Source organism: Rissa tridactyla, chromosome 12 (genome assembly GCF_028500815.1).
Source record: "Rissa tridactyla isolate bRisTri1 chromosome 12, bRisTri1.patW.cur.20221130, whole genome shotgun sequence".
Taxonomy (NCBI): Eukaryota; Metazoa; Chordata; class Aves; order Charadriiformes; family Laridae; genus Rissa; species Rissa tridactyla.
The window spans coordinates 6,360,162-6,376,250 of NC_071477.1; the positions used below are offsets into that span (position 1 = coordinate 6,360,162).

The following is a 16,089-nucleotide window of genomic DNA, read 5'->3' on the forward strand; positions in this document are numbered from 1 at the left end:
CGCCGAACTTCCCCAACTTCCAGTGGACTGTGACTGAGGAGTAAGGGGAAAAGGGATGATCCTTCCTTTTCCTCACCTCTACACTTCCATGTCTTATCTCTTTTTTTTTTTTTGTCTGTTGCTGTTTTTTTGTTTGTTTCCACATTCAAGATTGCCTGCAACCGAAAAGGCAAATTAATTACCTGCCACTTAAATTTGTTTTTAAAAAAGGGATCTAATGTTTTGCTATGGCTTCTTGTGTATTCTTTTCCGTAAGAATTTGTGATCGTGTCTGGATGCACCAGGCTCTCTGACCCAAACTATTCTATGAAATGTTATCACCTGTCAGACAAAAGGTGTCCATGTTGAACTCCTGATGACTTTGTGGTTCACAATTGTGGCCTTAGTAGTTCTGCTTTAAACATTTTATAAGTTGGAAGACAAAAGTATTCCTTGGTCTTGAGCGACCTTGCATTGGTGGGCAAAAAGCATTAGTTCCCTTGTGCTGCTGGCCTTCCTTATTAATGCAGGGCTCTCCTGTGCTCTGTGATGCTCGGGGCTCTGTCATGTTACATAGGAATTAACTTACAGATTTGAATATGTAGATGTGTCGTCTGCTCTGTGGCAGGTCTATGCCCACAGGCTACAAAAATATTGTTGTCACGAACCCCGAACATTCACTTTTTCCAGCCTTCGTAGGCTTTTTTCCTCCCCGTTCACAGAGTTATAGGTGTCACAAAACACAGACATTAAGTGAACAGTGGAGGAACTGTTCTACTTCTTAGGTAAGAAACTTAAATGAAGGAAAAAGAATTTTCCTCAGTCTTGTGATGTCGCATATTTCCATGGAATGTACAATTCATTACAAAATAATACAGTTATGAATAGTTTTTATTTATTGCTGACAATTAGAATGTGGTCACAAAGAGACTGTGTTATCTGATGGAAAAGTTAAAACCAGGAGCTTAATACAATAAGATTCGATAAAACAGTGAAACTATTTCTACAAGGAAGGAGCTTCATTTTTCTAGACAAGGAGACAAAAAAAGAAATACAATTAGAGAGTAAATAATTAAGCACTGCGAAAGCAGGAGACTTGATTCTATTGCAATGTAAGAGGTCACCAGTATTTGTGGGAAGTTTCTTGCAGTCATCAGGGTCCCTATACGGAGGAGAACATCTTGCCATGTTAATGCTGAAATAGGAGATCGATTCCATCACATTATGCAGGTGCTACAGCAATGGTTACAAATCCCTTGACGTGTGAAAACTTGTCACAAGAGAAGTCTACTTGCAGCTGTAAGGGCCCAGACTTGCGAGGTGTGAATTCAAAATAAATTTTTGATCTCTCCCTTGGTGCCAGTCGTGCCAGACTGAAAAAAAAAAAAAAAAAAAAAAAAAAAAAAAAAATTAAAAATCAATTAATTCAGGCTTGCATTGTCTTTCTGTGAGATTCCCAAGAAGCAGAACTGCATGATAGCTAGGGCACCAACAGTTACTTGAGACCCAGCCTTGGCTTTTAAGAACTGCTTAGGGTTTGGGGCTTTGTGAAGACTAAGAAATGAGAAAAGATAATACCATCTTCATTTACTCTTGCAGAGACTGATGGAAATGAGGAGTGCTACACCATGCCTCCATGTTAGGGCTGGGCACAAGTTTGGATTGTCAACACAAACTTAAAATAGGAAAACTTGGATGTCAAAGGCCAGCGCTGTCTTGGATGCCTGCTTGGTTCATATCAATTTTGGCAATAATATGATTTATTTTTTTTTCTAATGGCCAGGGTGCTTCTGGTTTGTGTCTCCTTTTGGCCTAAAGTGGCTCAGTCTTTCACTGGAATAATGTTTCCCATATTTTTATGGATTAATACATCCAAATATTTCCAGAGCCACAGAAAGTCAGGCTGTTTTATGATAAAGCAGGCTTTAGGAAATACGAACTGCTCAACGCTGAGTTGATCCATAAAGCACCAGAGTCCAGAGGAAAAGAAAAAAAAAAAAGTAATAGAACATTTTGCTCTTATGTTTTGAAAAGGCATGATTTTCTCCAACTTTAAAGGAGAAGAGAGCAACTTCTTGTTTGGGCTGAAAGGAGGGAGCTATGGCAGTGTCTTACTTGCTTTAGCTCAGACTTATTTTTGTAGTATTAGGGTACCCTCTATAAAAATAGAAACATAAAGCCAAGCTGTAGAAGAAATGTCAGAGAGACGAAAGAATTTGATGTGCCCATTTGCTTTCCCAGGAAGGAAGAATGCTGGCAGTTTTTAGTTGTTAAGGAAGTTCCTATATCTCAATATGTATTTAGTGGCATTTTTATCTTCATAAATAGCAAATATGAAAAAGACAATTCAAGTGTGATTTTTTTTTTTTCTTACTGTGGAATTAGACATGCTGTTGGTCATGTTAGAAGCACTGAGTAAACGCGGTGGTTTTCACTTACTGTATCTTGACCTGTTGATTCATGAGAGTCACCAGTAGCACGCAGCGGCTCACGGGCTCCGGCAGGGGGTTGGCGTACGAGATCTCCAGAGTAACGGCTTTGTTCACTACAACCCGCCGGGGCATCTAAATGACAAAGACACGTTTCTGACCATTCCCTGTTTTACTCTTTTCTGGCGCCAGACCTCGGTCGCGCTGGAAGCAGAGCATCTCTCGCGTTTGAGGATGAACGAGGCATTTTAGGAGCAGTGAATTTAGGTATGCCTTCCCTAATGCTTGAAGCAGGATTTGGATTAGCTGAATAGTGCTGTCAAACTGTGTGCAATATTTTGTGCACAATTTCAGTGAAACAGAGCCCTGACTATACAGACACATCTCGTTAAACCTGTCTGATCTTTGGGTTGCTGAGCAGCATTTGTTGTTTTGGGGGTTTTTTTGGGACATCACTGATTAGGATTAAAGCGTTAAAACAATATAAACTGGCCCTAGCAGATTAGAATTAAGGGATTAGGTCTGCATTTTGGAAGTAGGCAAAGTTGTTTAAAGCACTTGCCAATACCTAGGATACAGATGAAACGAAAACAAGTTCTGTGACCATGAAGCGGTGGCACGTGACTGGGAAAGAAAGAAGGTAATGGAGCTGTTCTGAAGAACGGGGCAGATTCATCCAAAGATTGAAAATTGGTCTCTCAGCTGCTTACTTCCTCAACTTAAGCAGGCAGAATTTTAGAGCAACATCTGAAATTGCAGCCTGAACTAACGCATTTAGCCCCAAATTCCCATCTAAAGATCTGAGCTCCAAAAAGACTCTTTAGTTCTTTCTGCCTGCTTGGGGCATCAGGGAGAGAATTGTTTACCTTAATGATAATGTTTGTGTCCTCTAAAATGATTGTCTTCTCCACCAGCAGCTTTAGCCCCTGCCTGTGCAGGACTTCACACAGAGCAGTAACCTGGATCCTTTTGTCGGTAGTCAGGTATTTTCCATAATAGGAGTAAGGAATCTTTAACCGGATGTGTTTCCCTGGAATGCAGACATGTATTTAGGAACCATTATGTTCTCAAAGAGTGATTAAAAAGAAAAGGTAGTAATTGCGAGGGGTTTTGAAATTATTGAAGAGCACAGAAGCTAAGACAGCTGGAGTCCGTTTCTATTTCTTCCTTGTGAGACTGGCTGTGTATTTCTCTCTTCTGGTGATCCTTTTCTGCTTTAACTCCTTTGACCCTTACAGTTGTGAATGCAGGATTTTGGCCTGAAACTGAGGGAATCTGGTCATCTGCATTTCACTGGATTCCTGTACTTTTGTATTTCTTATAATTTCAATGTATAACGATTTTTACCTATTCCCTCCTTGCATCCTATTTGTTTTACCTCAGTAAAGAAGAAAATTTGGGTCAAGTGGCACAGAGATCCTGTTCAAGTGACCTGCTCAGCTGCTTATTGTTGTAATCCTACAACTTTTCTGCTAGGTATGGAAAAAAAATTTGTCTCTGCAGCTGCTGGGGGTGAAAAAGATCTCTAGAACAGTTTTAATAGCCTTGACTCTTCCAAAGAGACAGTTTCACTGTAACTTTTAACCTTTTTCCTAGTTAACTTCTATTAAAGTGATGCCTGTTGAGTGCCAGAAAGCATACATCAGAGGTTTTTTATTTGTTAAGAGTGCAAGATGTGTTCCCATACGTGTAATAATCACCACAGACAGACACAGGTGTGTGTGTATATGTGTATGTATAGGCACACATGACACACACATAGGATCATAGAATGTGTTGGGTTGGAAGGGACCTTTAAAGGCCATCTAGTCCAACCCCCCTGCAGCCAGCAGGGACATCTTCAACTCGATCAGGTTGCTCAGAGCCTCATCCAGCCTGGACTTGAATGTCTCCAGGGATGGGGCCTCCACCACCTCTCTGGGCGACACGTATCTATAGTGTTGCTTCTGGAGCTATAACATCAATGTAGCCTTCTGTAAAACATTTCATGAGACCTTCAATTCCTGGTCGAACTAGGGAAAGTTTTTGGGGGGAGGGAAATATCTTGTAAAATGTAGTCATAAACAATGCTATTAAGAGAGGGAGCAAGTAGATGGGCTAGGAGGCTGCTGGAGGTATGATACTGATGTTTCTTACTTCCAGTTGCCTTCGTGTGGCTAAGAGGAGGGCTATATTGGCTCCTTAGGGACATGGGAAGTTACCTTGTTTAGAACCCAGATCCACAGAAGTGGTTGCCTTCAAGATCTCTGTTACTGGTCTCCTCGTATATAGGACGGTTGATGCACTCATGTCCACCTTCACAGTCTTGCGGTCAGAAGATAGGTTATTGAGAATTAAGAGTAGGGTAATGTCTTTGCCGAACACCGGAGGTTCAGCCAGCTTGAATTTCCCAGAGATTCCAGGGTTTCTCATTGTTTCTGATGGTCTTTCACGCGGAGATTCTGTGTGTCCTTCTGTGATGTTTGATCCAAATATCTTTGCCAAGGCCTTTTTATAAACTTGTCTTTCCTCAGAAGAACCTGGTCGAAGGAGACAACCGAGTAAATTTCATACTTTTTGTTGTCATCGCGCCTTCTCTGCGTAAAGGCTTTCAGAGTGATACAGGGCGTCAGCTCTGCATCACCCAGAAATACGCAACACCTAAAAGTTCCCCATGTTTTTATAAGCCTCTGTTCAGGTTTCTCACAGGAAAGTAATAAACACGTGTAATAAGGTGAATAAGGCACTAAAATGAAATACGATGCATTTGTATTTGTTAGGATGCAAGAATTCTTTTTTCCTTGGTCAGAACATGCAGTAGTGTGGTAAGTGTTACTCGCCTGATCTGATGATAACCAGCCTCTGTATTAAATATGGTTGCACTGAAACCTTGGGGAGTGAAGTATTGAAATGTGGCCACTAATTCTGAATAGCAAACTTTTTTTTTTAAAAAAAAAAAGTTAAATACATTCTCCTCCTTTTTTTTTTTTTAAGACTTTGAGCCACAAACATTAAGCAAACTATTATGAAATCCATAACCCTAAACTTAAAAAAAAAAAAAAAAAAAAAAAAAATGGAAAGACCTAGGTACCAAGTTTTTGAGGGAAGATAAAAACATTCCCGCAAACATGCAGCTATGCAGTTCTTAACCTTTGCTGCTTTGTTTGGTAATTACAGATGAGTGGCACTTAGTCCCTTTCCTGTTTCCTAGTAGTTTTGTTTCCTGAATCTGATAACATGGAGACTGAGTCTGCATTGGGGAGCGCAAACACATACCAACTGAATGGCTGGGTGGCTGATGGTGGGATGTCGGAGCAGAAGCGGAAGAGAGCATAACTCGGTGAATTTATATGGTCAGAGAGGGAGACGGAGTGAGTCACCCCTCTTGGGAACGGGGTGTAATGGGGCCTTCAAAAGGACAGATGAGGAGTTGGAACGGACACAGCAAGGAAGAATTTATTTGCTGACAGAGACTGAGCATGGAGATGAGCATCTCCGCATGGGAGATGGATATCTGGTGTTAGAGGACTGGAATTTAAGGTTTTGGAATAGTAGTTTGATTGTTGCCTCGCTCCCTCTGCCAGATATGCCAGACAAATAGTACTTATTAATCTGTAACTTCCCCCACTACAGACCTGTGCACAGTTCGTGATATGTGATGGACTTGGCTTTAAGACTTTCTGGTATGACAGCTTGAGAGTTTGCCTTGGGTAGTAAACCATATTTTATAGCCCTGTTTTGTGTATATATTACACTTTGTGCTCCTGTGTAAAGGAGTAAAGTATATTTTGTATTGTGTCTTAATAAGGAAACTACTAAATACACAAACCCAGAAATATACAAATACCCATTGTATTAAGAAAATAGTGTGAGAATACTGACAGAAATATTTTTCTGAAGGAAGGGGAGAGATGCTCAAACAAAAGAGGTTACCCATCCTAGCTCCCTAGCACCAAGAATTCAATAGGGGATAACTGTGATAACAAGAAGAACGGTCTGTGGTAATTCCTTTACCTTCTGGATATTTGTAATTACAGGTGACATCCACACGGGAATTGCTGCCCACAGCTTTGGTGCTGATAAACCTGCCAATTATTTCGGTATCACAATACACTCTTTTCTTAGTTCCATCGTTGTATACAATCCATCTGTTGCAATCGGCATTCACCTCCGTATACACAAATAAGGTGTCGTAATCCAAGTCTACATCTCCTTCTTTGATGGCTCTGACAGACGCAGGGCCACACTGAAATAATCCTAAAACACCGGGGGGCAAAAAAGGCAAACTTTAGTCCTGCTCAGTTTAGAGAAGGGATGTGAAGTCATGCTAAGAATTTACCTTTGCTTTGTTCCTGTGGAGTCGCATCTAAAACCTGCCACCCATTGTATGGTGTTCCCAGGTCTGGGCGAATGAACCAGCTTTCGTTCCAGACGTGATAATCCCTGGAGACAAAGAACAATGTCTACAAAACATAGTAATATAGAGTCATATGAACTTCCAATTCTAAAGGAGAAGGAAATATTTTTTTTTTTAAAGACTGTCTAACATGTGACAGGAGCTGGCTAGTTATAGCAACCCACTACTACTCTTTCAAAGGGCGGATTTACTGCCTGCTGTTGAGGTGTGGACCTCAGGGCAGGGAGGGAGAGAATACAGATGGCAGCAGCTTGCTTTGGGAGCGATATAAACTGTAGGTGAAAGATTTAAGCCATGGATATAGGCAACACTTGGTGATTGTGTTCGGTAACCCTCCAATGTGGGAAATTCTTCATTTAAATAGGCACTTAAAATAGCTATACTGGGTCGGATAAAACGCTCATGAAGTCCAATACTCCACCTATAGCAGTGTGCAGCAGCACGTGTTTAGAAAAGAGATGAGAACAGCACGTGAATAGAATGAGCCTCCCCCAACACAATTTCTTCCAGTCAGAGAATTTGGGACTTTCTGAATCAGATGTTACATCAATGCCGCTGGGTTTAATTGTCATTAGTCATCTTATTCTCTATGAATCTCTCTTGACCTGTTTAAAAACTCTTTATAGCTGTGTTTTAAACAGCATCCAGTGGTAATGAGTTCCACAAACTCTGAAAGGAAAGGATAGCACGAAAGACTGGTAAAAGGTAGGTCACAGGAGAACCCAGAAAAGATCCGTTGGCTGAATTTTGTTCAGAGGCTAACGTTTCTAAGGAAGTTCAGAGGTGGAAGACTTCCATATCCTTCAACCACATACACTCAGTGAAAGAAAGCAGACCAAATAATGCTGACATTTTGGTGAAGCCTGGTGTGCACAGGGACTTTGAGCTGGATGATACGCCCTTGGGCCCAGTTAGCTCGCTTCCTGAAAGGTGAAGCGGCTGCAGAGTAAAGATTTTAAAACTGGAGGGCAACTAAAACACAAAATGGTATTATTTAAAGAATATCATGTTTCTTTGGCTACTCAAATTGTGAGGCTTGATTGATGATCACAGATCACTTGCAGTTTACGGCACTGGACTTAACAATGTCCAGTAACCAAGTCTGGAGAGTGTCGGGATTGTTCTCTCTCCAGCTCCCACAAAGGGAAGGTCTAGTTAAGGGAGTGCTGGAAAACCTCCTGGGGAGGCTCCCATCTACCTGGGGAGGACAGGGGCTGAGGAACACAGGCTTTGGATGTTTGATAAGAGAAAGTTATGGCAGCAGTAATCCGTTAAGAGCACAGAAGGTACACAGCTGCATTGTCGGGAACAAAGTGGTTTGGTGTCAATAATCAAAACAGCCTCAGGAACTGGTACATCGTCAATGGAAATGTACTTTTTAAAGAAAGTTGCAACTTGTTTGAGGCCAGGGACTGCAAAAAATTGGGTTGGTTATTTGAAGTAATTATTATCTTAAAACCATGAAGTATGTTTTCTGTCCAAATTGCTGTCTAGTGTATTCATTTAGATATTCGTATTAAATTTTGTGCGCTCACTTCCTTTTGTACTACTAGTGTTCATGGTGTTAAGTCTTATAAATCCTCTCTCTAATTTTTGGTGAGATGCAAAAGAAAAAAAATCATATTTACCATGTGGAATCCTTTCCGATATTAAGACTCTTTCCAGAGCTGTCATAGTACTTATCAATACTCAGGTTTCTATCCACATCATGGGCAGAGTTAAAATTTGAAACCAAACGAGTTGGAATCCCCAAGCACCTCAGAACTGGAATATATTTAAAAAAAACAAAACAAACACACACATACACAAACAAAAAAACACACACAGCTTTAGTTTAGTGATTAGAAAAACATGTGAGAAACAAAGTGAAGTGTCTCAATATTTTGTGAATTCTTCAGCATTTGCAGTCTTCAGAGCACTGTTCCTCTTGCAGAATTAATTGCTTTGTAGTTTTGATAAAACCAGAGGTCACAGATGCCTCCATTTCACCCCCGTTTCATAGTCCTCTATTCGGAAAGCTTACCTGTACACATCACGCCTGCGAAAACCCAGCACTGGCCATACTGCACAGGCTTGTAGTTGTCCTGACGCCATTTCTGGAGGATTACCACGCTGCCGTCCCACCTGGAGGGATTCTCATGGGAATGGAAACTTCCTTGCCACTTTCCCAGGAGAACTCCATTGTCATTATCATTTCCATTGATCTAAAAACAGGCCAATGGGCAGAATGCACAAAATCTGTTGTGTGTAATGCAGCATATCTAGTTAATTATTGCTGTTAGTTATTGCAACTAGTTAATATCTAGTTGCTTAAGGTGCAGGCGGCTGAGGCTCAGTGGTATAACTAATGCTTTCTGCTTAAGCGTGTGTAATTCAGATTAAGTTGTCCGCTTCTTACCATGGAACTGATTACTCGGCCCACATATTTAGGATCTCCTCTTCGGGATACATCAATGGCTGCGTTCTGACGATAGTACAGGCTCAGATCAAGCATGGTGAGACAAATGTTTAGAAGGTGATCTTGAAACTGTGGTCAGATAAGACAATTTTTTAAGAAAATAGATAGTTTCACAAACAGAATTAGAGGAGATTCTACTGCAGTTCCTCCGTTTTAAGATATTCTAGCCCAACAGCGATAGGGGTAGTGAGGCATAAAGACAGTAGTGTGCAATTCACGCTTGAATATTGGCTAAAGATGGGACTAACTAATTAAAATAATAATAATAATAATCTGGCAGGATGCTTTTTGCCATCAGAAGAGGTGACAGCAGTAAAACTAAAACTGCCAAGCTTATTCTGACTGCAGTTATTAGATTCTCTTGAGTTATATCCCTGGAAACTTTCAAGGTGAAGTTGGATGTGGCTCTGAACAACCTGATCTAGTTGAAGATGTCCCTGCTCGTGGCAGGAGGGTTGGAATAGATGATCTTTAAAGGTCCCACCCAACCCAAATGATTCTATAATTCTATGTCAATGTCAGTTCTGGCACGTTATAGGAAAAACAGTGGGTGCGTTGGAGCCACACAAGTATGTTGTCACTTGTGCTATGGATGCTTTGGTCACAGATGAGGTCCACGCTTGTACCATGAGCTTCAAACACCTGTAGAAGTCAGTCCTAGCTGCAGTGCTGGGCTAAATCTTCTCTCACACTGCGCGAACCACAAATAAGCCTAGCCAGGTTTCTTTGCTTTTCGTATAAATAGGCATATCTATCAGAGGCAAATAATGAGAAGAGAAAATGCTATTGGAGACCGAATAAGAGCTGAAATGAATTCCTTATGGCTTACCTGTCCGTAGTACCATCCTCTTGCTTCAATGTACTTTGCATTGCCCACAAAGATTATTCCATTTTCATTTAGAACATATTCTTGTCTCTCATTTTCATTAGCCATGTAGACAGCATCACCTGAAAACCAAGTTGCACATGCTTTTACACTTAAATCTGAGAATATTAGCAACCTTTCAAAAGCATTTGTATCTTGATTTGGCAAGGGGAAAACTACTATTTGGGAAACAGGTTGTTATAGCTCCCTGAACATGTGCAGTTCAGTGAAAAAGCCTGCTATTGTATATGGCTGGAGGGGTGGGGAATCCATGTTATACCGCTTTAACTTTTTTCCCCTAATTATAGCATAGCCTTTGTGTATTTTTGTGTATTATCTAAACGTCCCCTATCTGTCCATTGCATTTTTGTGAGAAAGATTGAGAAAAGTCTAGGCTAGCTCACTGGGTTACTCTGCCTTCTCAGGGTAGTTAGAAGTAGAATAGACATTTGAAGAGTCACACAGATGACATTTTTCCGCTTTCCATTCATGTTTAGACTGGATATTAGGAAAAATTTTTACACTGAAAGGGTTATCAAGCATTGGAACAGGCTGCCCAGGGGAGTGAGGGAGTCACCAGCCCTGTAGGTATTTAAAAGACGGGTAGACATAGAGCTTAGAGATATAGTTTAGTGTTGGTTTTTGTCAGAGTTAGGGTTGATGGTTGGACCAGATGATCTGAAAGGTCCCTTCCAACCTAGGCGATTCTATGTTTGTCTTGTTTTAAGATTCCTAAATGAAGATCTCTACTTGCCTGATCCAAAGTGCTATCAGAAATATTATTAGGATAGTCTGCTCTCAACCATTCTCTTTGATTTCAGTTCCTCTGAAGTTCTCAGTTACCCTGATTTCCCTAGTCTGAGGCCCAGGAAACAGCTGCTATGAAACCATTGGCTTCCCACAGATGTTTAGGCTGTTGTGATCACTCTTTAGGTAGCAATATCTACTTAGCGCTGTGTTTAATTTCATAACGTTTAAAATTATTTTCTGAAAGCTTCAGGATTTCAGGAGACACGTATAAAAATCAGCTTTTCTATTTTGTTGAGTCAGCTTCTTTACCTTCCTATAGGAACTTCCCATCCTTCCCTTCCTGAAAATAAAAGATAGTGTAATTTAATTTAAATATTATATCATATGATATAAGTCTCTCTGTAGCTGTCCACACTATTTCTTTAAATAATATTGTCATTGTTGATTCCCAAGCTTATGGGCCTGGAGAACTGCGTGCAGCTCCAGGTGCTGTACTTCAAGTTGTGGATCAGTTGGAAAGAGTGAGAGGAGCACTGAGGATGCTCAGCAATCCTGAAAATATACTTATGATTTAATTCTAAATTATTTGAGGTAGAAAAAAAAAAATAGGGGTGAGGACTGGGCCAAGTGTGGTAATCAATGCCAGAAGTTTTGGTGAAGAGGATGGGGCAGAGGGGTGGGGGAGCGGGAATCTGTCCTTGGTGTCTATTGTATGTAGGATGAGAAGTTATGTGCTGAAATCAAAGCAAAGCAGATTTGGTTAGTTAATAGGACAAAATTCTAATGGAAAGGCTAGTGTTTTATTGGAGTGAATTGCTGGGGGAAGTACTGGAGCTTCCCTCGTGGCTGGTCATTAAGAAGAAATTCAAGATCTGTCAGGAATGACCTAAGTGCTAAACTGAACCTGCCTTAGAACATGGTGTGGGACTAGATAACTGTCTAAGATCCTTCTGGTGTTACGAGTTTATGATTCTGAGTGATCTAAATGTCCTTCTGTAATCACTTGAAGGACATCTTTTTTTCTAAGGTTTATACGCTCTCAATTAAATGTGCTAGAGCCAGTTCTTTGAATAAGTATACTTAGACTTTTTTATAACAACACTATTTCTAGCAATAACTTGGAGCAAAATTAACATTAGTTTAAAAGGAGGGGAAAAAAGCCCCACAACACACCATAACACATCTCTTCCTTTCAAATATAAATAAATAGTAAGAACCCCTTCTTCTATTACTCTCAGCAGGCAAGGAGAAAAAAAAACACAATCAGCCACAATAGTCCTCTCTTTTTTAACAGTTATAGAAAGACACACCACTATAGACCTAATCCTTTATTAAATTAGTGCCTTTTAATACAAAAATGCAAAGTTGTTATCTCTTCTGTCCTCTCATTCTGGAGTTAAAGTTTATCCTTGCATAGTGAGAAACAATCAGGATGTAAATTTCTATTGATAGTTTTTAAACGGTATGTAAGTACACTTTCTAACATACATATACTTCTAGTAATTTCTTTATATAACCTTTGCCACTGAAACAAGTGGCAAGTACCAGACATCTAGGGAAAGAGATACCTTCTACAAAGTTTGGACATACATATCCTTTTATCCCCTAAAGCTTTACAATTGATGTTTTCACTTGTGAGCTAGAGATAAGCAGTGTATGATCATTTGTTTAATTCATGATTAGCACTCTTTAGCGGTTAACTGTACGTTTCTTCAATAGCACTGGGATTGAATGCATCATTCTCAGAGGCTGGCTTGCAAGTATCTTAGATTTCTCTTTAAATGTCCTTGAGACGCTTTAATAAAGTCAAAACATCACTTTTGTTTCACTGACAGGTTTGAAACAAATACATCAGTGAATTAATAAGCTTATTGGTTTGTTATCATTATGGTAAGATCAGTATTTTCTGTGCCCAAGTTCTGTATTTATTTCAGATATACGACCTCTGAAACTAATTGCTCTCAGCTTGCTAAACTAGGAATTTTCTCTTGTCCAAAAGGCTTTTCATATGTTCAGTTACGCTAGTAACCCTTCGCTGAGCATGTTCGAATTCACAATTCCTCGTCAGGAAAGATTAACCGGAAGAAAATTCCAAATGAGATCTTGTCACCTCCTACAATGGCATTAATATTTAAATCTGAGTGACTGTTCCCTCTGATACAGTTTAAGATTGCGTTTGCCTTTTTCAGGGCCATTTCACTTTGGTTCTCATTATTTGATTAACAAGTACTTTAATATTCTTCATGACTTCCAGCTGGTAAGTCTGCCATTGAAAGTATTGTTATTTCTCTGAAAACATACGGTCTTTTATTTTGTATTATTATATCTTATCCCTTCTCAACTACTCCAGTCTCTGAGGCCAGCCAGCTGTGTCTATGTGGTGTCCCAGCCCATCTGTGTCTGGACAATGGGGCTTAGTGTCAGCAGATCAAAGTCAGTAATGAACCATTTGATGGGAGTGCTTTTTTCAGGAGCCGCTTAAGGATCCAACCCAATACTTTTCGTTTAATCTCTAGACCTGGCTGTTTCCTTGTAAGTAGTTCTTTACTGATATTACAGTTTATGAATTAATTCCTGTCTTTTACAGCTTAACGAATAAGGGCCCATGTGGAGCCGTATCTACAGACCAGATCTGTCATTTATCCTCTGAGAAAATAATTTTTCTCTTTCCCGTCTACTGTGACACTTACTACAGTGGTAACGTACCCTCAAACTGAATCTGTTCCTCTTTGTCAGGATCAGGGAGCTACTCCGCTCTGCAGAAGCTTATTCAGCAGCATCCAGCTTTAAGGACACTCCCTTTTGTTTGTCAGCGGTCGTTGCATCATCTGATAAATCTGGAGAGCTCTTCTGCAAAAGCATTAGTTTTAAACTGGAATGGCACAGCCTAATTTTTCTCAGCTTTCATTTGAGAATGATTTGTCCGGTCTCCTGAGTACCGCTGCTACTCTGGTGTTCCAGTTCAGGAGCCGTCAAATATTTCAGTCCCTGCAGTGTGGTTTCCGTCAATTAGAAGTTACACCACAAGTGATCTTTCAGGAGGTTCTGGGAAGGGTTTTCCCCTCAGGACTGTCTATGCAGAGACAGTCTGAGTTTCCTGAACATGCTTCTATAATTATTTCTGTCTTCCAAGACATCCTGAGCTAATTAGCAGCTTTTTTCACATTGGCTCTCGACATATTTGTTAGTGACCTTTGACTAACATATGGTCACAGAAAATAGTGGATGATTGTGGTCACTTTTCTCTTCTGTCATAAGCTGTTTACTCACTTGGCTGGCGAAGAGCTCCCTTAATTCTAGAGCGGTGTAGTTTAAGTCTAACCTAGGTTTCTAGACTATTGCGTATTTGCAAAATCTGACTTTAGGAAATTGCGTTCCTTCTGCAACATGCTGAGGCTGCAGAAATAAAAAACGGAGCAGCAAGAGATGTCCCTTTTCAACCCGTGACGAAAGACGTAGGAAATGCCAGTCTGCTTCACACTAGCCCTCTCTCAGTTTTTATAAAGTTAGTTGAGCTGCTGTCTTTGCAGGTAACATCTACAAGAGCACTCTTGCTCGGATTTAGGTGCAAGTCAAGGATGTTGCTGTATGTTTGCGTCAAGTTCTGAGAAGTACGTGCACTTAGGAAGGTCTGTCAGCCCTTGTTTACAGAAAAAAGTGATCTGCTCAGTCTTGAAGAGAGTCTGATATCACCCCGCATAGCACATTTCATTAGGATAAAAGGGGGAGGGAGAGATGCAGCAGCAGCTTTTAACGTAGTAAAACCAGATCTCTGAACAGATAGCTGAGCTTGGGTCAGCAGTGGCAGCAAAGACACAGCTTGAGGGAGCAAGCTCCCTGTGCGGATATGAAAGCAAATAGGTCAGTTAAGTGCAAGAGCAAAGGCGTTGGTACCTACCTGAGCACCAAGGGTTGAAGAGTAACACAAACTGCCCCAGGAATCTGGAGAAGATCTTGTTCCCCGAGGTTACCAGGAGGGTGAGATTGTACCGTCCGATGACAGCATTGGCTGGGCTGGAGATTGTGAAGTTGGTGTAGCCGGATTCGCTGGGTCCCTGGACGGCGCTCCAGCCGCTTGCTCCTGCCTCAGAGAGCTTAAAGACGGCCTTTGTACGATGAGATTCTGAGGGGGACGGTCCTGCCAGAAAGAAGGGGTGATTGATTTCCATTCCAGAGTGTGGGTTCAATATTAACTTCACACTTGAAACGAGCATGTCGCGGGGGGAAGCATTAAAAATACACGAAGAAAAATTGCATCTCTAAATAGAATAAGGGGAGAAGTGCCAGGGATAAAGATTATGCTTCTATGAGAACATGGATTAAACGAAGGGAGCGTTACCTATTTCAGTGACAAATGCTAGGCTCTCCCCGGTCTGCCTTGGTCTGTTGAAGTGGAGGGAAATAGTGAAGCCTTGTCCTCGCCTCACAGTCAGCTCGGTGTTGGCATATTTGTCAGTATGGTGCGCGCTTGCGTTTAGTGATGGCTGCCAGCTGATATGTGTTGGTGTCAGATCTGTAAAATAGAGGAAAAGACACGAAGCAGCAGCATGGAAGGAAGTCATTTGCTGGTAAATGGCATGATGAGGTTGCTAAGAGCAGTTACCTTTTACCGGAGGACGGACAACTTAAAAATCAGAGGCTCCATTAAGTTGATTAAATCTGGCGGTCAATAATAGAAATTTTTGCCTGGAATTTGTTACAAGGCTGTCATATGCTGAGGACGTAGATACTTTCTGTGCAGTGCTGGATACTGTTTTATCATCGGACTTAAAAAAATTTACAGGGGCAAATCAGTGCCGTTTCATGGTCAGCACCAAATAAAATGGCCTGTAGCCCCTCTACATTTTCAACATATATTTTTTTTAGGATCTCAGAAATGGCTATCTTGCCTTTCCTGCTGACATCCTGATGCCATTTGGCCTGGCGTAGGGAGAGATACATAGTGAGAGATCATCTGTCTTATATGAATGATCAAGGGGTGTTTCAGGACATAAATTGGAGCTTTTGTCAAAGAAATCAGTCTGACAGAATTTAGTTCTGTGCGAAGTGAGAACTGGACCACTGGGATTCCCGCTCTGGTATGCGTTACCTTCATTTCCTGGAGGAATTCTGATGACTTACAGTGTGCTTGGAGCTCTCTGATATTGAGTGTCCTGCACACATGCTGTTATTATGGTCTGTGGTGTAAAACCCATAAAGTGGCTTTTGGGGC

General features: G+C 40.9%; 1 protein-coding gene across 1 annotated transcript; it reads right to left on the bottom strand.

Annotated features, from left to right (window-relative positions):
• Nucleotides 1-1,201: 1,201 nt before the first annotated feature.
• LOC128916714 (protein-glutamine gamma-glutamyltransferase 6-like) lies at nt 1,202-15,439 on the bottom strand. Its single transcript, XM_054218727.1, has 12 exons — nt 15,217-15,439; nt 14,776-15,015; nt 10,092-10,210; nt 9,203-9,331; nt 8,828-9,008; nt 8,433-8,568; nt 6,727-6,830; nt 6,402-6,644; nt 4,610-4,927; nt 3,275-3,438; nt 2,419-2,543; nt 1,202-1,352 (listed from the first exon to the last, which is right to left on the bottom strand). Exons 1-12 carry the CDS (start codon nt 15,437-15,439, stop codon nt 1,202-1,204), a joined length of 2,133 nt encoding a protein of 710 aa, XP_054074702.1.
• Nucleotides 15,440-16,089: the final 650 nt, after the last annotated feature.

Excerpts from the sequence above, each read along its gene's own strand:
- LOC128916714 (XM_054218727.1), bottom strand. The coding sequence starts at position 15,439 with ATGACTTCCTTCCATGCTGCTGCTTCGTGTCTTTTCCTCTATTTTACA. Across the intron at positions 6,645-6,726 it reads TCCACAGGAACAAAGCAAAG|GATTATTTCAGTGTGGCCCT; the intron begins GTAAATTCTTAG and ends CCGGTGTTTTAG. Across the intron at positions 1,353-2,418 it reads AATCAACAGGTCAAGATACA|TCTGGCACGACTGGCACCAA; the intron begins GTAAGTGAAAAC and ends TTTTTTTTTCAG.